Genomic DNA, 4,697 nt, shown 5'->3' with positions numbered 1-4,697 from the left:
CAGTGAAAATGAAGTTGCTAACTTGAAAACAATAAACCTAAAATGCCTCTGAATTAACAGAGAGACAAGGTGGATGATGTAATATCTTTTAATGGAACAACTTCTGTTGGTGAGAGAGAGAAGCTTTCGAGTTTACACTGAGCTCTTCCTCAGATCTGGGAAATAATGGATCATTTTGGATTAATAACGATAGAGGTTAACAGAAGTATCTATAAGAAAGAAACTGTAGATTTGAATGTGCACTTTTGGTTTCAACCAGGGACGTTTGCACAAGCTAGATGCTCGACTGGGGGCTGGGGGGAGGAGGAGGCTGAATGGGTGGGGGACTGGGTTTGTTTGTTCATTTTAAATGTAAAGACACAAGGTGACTGAAGGCTGTATTGTAGCCATGTCCTTGCTAGATGAAATCTCAGTCAATTACTTTGAAAATCTGCAGCTTGGCTTCTTTTTAGTCTTTACAGGTGAATTCTTTACGTCTCTGTTGTTGTAGCCTGGTCCTTTCTTTCCTGAAACAAGGCACCCAACTGTTCTGATATTACCATTCAAAACCAGGTTCTGTGGCGAACCTCATTTGTGAATCTATTACAGAGATTAATAGATTATTTCTCCTTTTTCAACTAATTCTCAGTGGGCAAATTTAACCATATGGTAAGGAGAGAATTAGAATTTCATCACATTAGAGCAAAATGTAATGAAAAGAGTCCAACACCTGGGGCCATCTCGGAAAGACACAATTAAAAGGTTTTTAATGAAACCAGAGAAACCAGAAATTTCATAGCCTTCAGTAATTCTGCCACATACGAATGATGCACTGGAGGTGTTGGGAAATATTGTTTTTACTGATGTCATAAGAATGAAAACCCGCCACTAAATACCATGTGCTTTCAGTGCGATTATAATAAAAGGAGAAAAGGCTGCTTTTTGTCTCTATTATTAGAGGATCCGCAGGACACATTTTAGACAAAGTGTTTACACTTTAGTGTGAGAACCTGACTGTAAGGAAAGTGGGCCTTAAGGTGAGGAGTTGTAGCTGAAGCCCAGGAAATATAAATACGTGAGGGATGACATTAATGAATTACATGATCTCAAGTTGATCTGATACATTCAGAGGCACAAACTACCCACCCATTTCTGAGTTAGGCAGGACAGTCCTTGTAAAGTATCCTTATTGCAAGGAAGGAACCTTTGAAGAACTGATCGCTAGAAAAGTTGGTCCTTAATTCCTATTATTTGCCCTCAAATTAGTTGTATTGTAAAGCTGATGCTTTTATTTTTATTGACGCGCGGGGGGGTAATTACCACTAGGTAGCAAACCTGCGAGTGGAAACCTGTTAAGTTTGGCTGGGGGAGGGGACAAAAGCAGCGCCTTGCAGTTTGTCCTCAATTTGTTTTGAAAGGGAGAAAAAGGATCGTCTTGTCCGAAGCCAAGGTGAACCTTTCTGGCGAGTCAGCAGGGAGCAGCCTGGCGTTTGCTATTCCACGCCACCCCTTTCCACAGGGAGAGCTAAGTTCGTGTAAACAGGGGTGGCGTGACTCTCTCTTGGTGAAGTCGGCAGAAGTCGGCTGGCCGCGCGCGGAGGAAGGCACTCCGGTGGGCCCCTTGGCAGTGCAGCTCTGTCATTTGCTGAAGGAGGCGAAGAACAGCCCGGGCTCTAAGCAGGGCGGTTAGTGTGCTCATTGACGAGTGAAAGGCGCCACACATGCCAAGCTAAAGGCAGTCGTTGGGTCCCTAACAGGACACAACGTCTTGCAAACATATGCGCGAAGCTGTGTCTACAGATGGCAGGGAGAATAATGGAGCAGGCGCCTTTTATAAAGCTCTAGCTGCTGCCTGTCTTCAGACCTGGGAAATGAAACTCTTCAGACTCAGGGCCAGCTAGCGCCTGGGCTTGTTTGTCACCGCTTTAATCCTATTAATTAAAGCGTTAACCTGATTGGGTAGAGAGCTCCGTCCCAACAGGCGAGTCTTCCTCATAATAACCTACTCGCCGAGCTAATGATGTAAAAGACTCCCCCGGCTGCTGGGGCCGGAAATCTCTTGAAGGTGAAGCCAAGCAAGATAAACGGCGGACGAGGGGGCTGCTCGCAGCTCACAATGCCCGAGCGCATCCCCTGGTGAGAGCTCGCGGCCAGCGGAGAAGGCGGCGCGGAGGAGCCGGCGCGGGGCGGGCAGCATGGAGCGGGCGCTGAGCCTGGCCGCCGAGGAGGACTTGTTCCACAAGACTCTCGGCGCCTCGGCCACGAGGATGGAGGCCGCCTTCCGCGCGCCCCCGGGGCTCGACCTGAGCCACCCGCGCGAGCGCCAGCCCTCGCCCCTCAGCTGCTTCGAGCCCGGCGAGGCGGAGGGGCTGCTGCAGCCCGGGGCGGCGCTGGGGGCCGGCGACCCCCTCTCGCTGCCGGCCGGCTCGGTGTGCGGCAAGTACGGCGAGAGCACCAGCCGCAGCTCGGTGGCGGAGAGCAGCGGCGGCGAGCAGAGCCCCGACGACGACAGCGACGGGCGCTGCGAGCTGGTGCTGCGCGGGGGAGACCCGCGGGCCGCCTCACCCGGGGCGGGGGGCGCCGGGGGGGGCCTGAAGGCGGCCGAGGGCGGCTGCTCCAACAGCCACGGCCTGGGCGGGAGCAAGAAGTCGAAGGAGCAGAAGGCGCTGCGGCTCAACATCAACGCCCGCGAGCGGCGGCGGATGCACGACCTGAACGACGCGCTGGACGAGCTGCGGGCGGTGATCCCCTACGCGCACAGCCCCTCGGTGCGGAAGCTCTCCAAGATCGCCACGCTGCTGCTGGCCAAGAACTACATCCTCATGCAGGCGCAGGCTCTGGAGGAGATGCGGCGCCTGGTGGCTTATCTCAACCAGGGCCAGGCCATCTCGGCCGCCTCCCTGCCCAGCTCGGCGGCGGCGGCGGCGGCCGCGGCAGCCGCCTTGCACCCAGCCCTCGGTGCCTACGAGCAGGCGGCCGGCTACCCCTTCAGCGCCGGCCTGCCCCCTGCCAGCTCCTGCCCGGAGAAATGTGCCATTTTCAACAGCGTCTCCTCCAGCCTCTGCAAACAGTGCACGGAGAAGCCTTAAAGCCCCCGCCAGGCGCTTCCACCCGGGCAGGGCAAGGAGCTGGCAGGGGTGGATGCGGGGGAGGGGGCGACTCTGGGAAAGGACTTGGGCTAAATCCTCCGTTTCTCGTGGTTATTAGGCTTAAGGTTTTTCTTTTCTTTTTTGGAACGGGCCGGGGGTGGGCTTGGGGGCTTTCCTCGTGGAAGTGGTGACTTGATCGCAACCAAGACCTCAGCGAAGTAAAAAATCGCAATTGTGTGTGTGTGTGCGCGTGTGTGTGTGTGTGTGGACACAAAGAGAGGCTGAGAAATAGCAGCTGGGGGAGGAAAAAGGAAGCCCCCCTCCCCAGCTGATGTATTTCAATCCCGCTGACTGGGGCTCGAGAACTCTGCCCCAGCGAGCTGAGGCCAGGGGGTGGGTGGGTGGCAGGCTGGGGTGCGGTGGCGGGGGCTCCAGCTGCACGGCCATCCAGTCAAATCAGAAGGGGCACTTGCAACCAATTTTTTTGATGCTGAGCCAGGCGCCAAACAAACTTGAAACGTAGACTTCTTATTTAAACGAAACCAAGAGCCTGAACCGTTGCTATGAAAGACTGACTTGTATTTTTTATTGTCTCTGAACTTTGATCCTGTGAAAATGCGCGAAGTTTTGGCGAGAGTGATTTCAAGAGCGAGCGAGCGAGAAACACCCTACTCCGTGTGGCTGAAAGTGTTGCATTTTTAAAACAAATATTTATGTGCACCTTGTTTCTTTCCATGTTGCAATGATGTATAAACAAGACATGATATTTATTTGTTCTTCTTTCAAGGACCCTTCCACGCCAACAATATTTATCATGTGTTTAGGTCACGGGTCTTATGTGCAGTTTTTTTTTAAAATGCTTCTAAAATTCTGTTTTATGGATTAACTTAAACTGTGTGCCAAGTGTTTAAAACGTTTATTTGCCAACAAGGTATACGCAGAACTATTGCTGTATCGGAGCTGCTTAGGTTGATGAAAGGTCGTCTGGATTTTAAGTTGCATCATCCCTGTATTTAAATTGAGCTTTAATAAATTGCTTCAGTCCAAAAATCACAGGAAAGGTGTATTCTTAATTCTCAATTAACTGCCTTTTTAAAGGGGGGATTCTTTGCATTATAAAGGGTAATAGCGATTTACTTTTACAAGGCATCAAAGCAATAGCTCCTATGAGGGGGGGAAAAAACACTTGCCAAGCTCATGTGTTCCCAGACGCTGGTTTTGTTTTTGGTTTTTTGTTTGGTGTGTGTGTGTGTGTGTGTGTGTGTGTGTTCCCCAAAGGTATAATTTAATTGCTCTCAATATGTATGTAAATTAACCTGTCTGTGGATGATTATTTAAATTGAAATACTTTGGGCTGATTTACAGAACGTGTGATTTTTTTTTTTAAATCTAAAGAAAAATAAAATAAGGAGAAGAGCAAAAAGTGGCTATTTACCCAAAGTGAGCTTTCAGTCTGAGTTTGCATGGCTGGGTAGCTGTCTCTCTGCCATCTGTAAATCAATCCCCCCCCCCCCTTCAAAAACGAGTCCTGCTCCTTTCCACTACTTGCAGATAATACAAATTCGGACTGTCAGGTTGGATGGCAAAATAGGAGCCGTCATGGATCTGTTGGCAGGTCATGGATGTGTA

At 50.6% G+C, this 4,697-nt stretch overlaps 1 protein-coding gene across 1 annotated transcript; it reads left to right on the top strand.

Moving 5' to 3' along the window:
- The first annotated feature begins 1,184 nt into the window (after nt 1–1,184).
- On the top strand, nt 1,185–3,365 carry BHLHE22 (basic helix-loop-helix family member e22). The gene has a single exon (XM_074943068.1). It carries the CDS (start codon nt 2,175–2,177, stop codon nt 3,066–3,068), a length of 894 nt encoding a protein of 297 aa, XP_074799169.1. The 5' UTR covers nt 1,185–2,174; the 3' UTR covers nt 3,069–3,365.
- The last annotated feature ends 1,332 nt before the right edge of the window (nt 3,366–4,697 follow it).

Source organism: Natator depressus, chromosome 2 (assembly GCF_965152275.1).
Source record: "Natator depressus isolate rNatDep1 chromosome 2, rNatDep2.hap1, whole genome shotgun sequence".
Lineage (NCBI taxonomy): Eukaryota > Metazoa > Chordata > Testudines > Cheloniidae > Natator > Natator depressus.
This window is presented reverse-complemented; position numbering and strand designations above follow the sequence as displayed.

Coding starts and splice junctions, on each gene's coding strand:
- BHLHE22 (XM_074943068.1), top strand. CDS start 2,175: ATGGAGCGGGCGCTGAGCCTGGCCGCCGAGGAGGACTTGTTCCACAAG.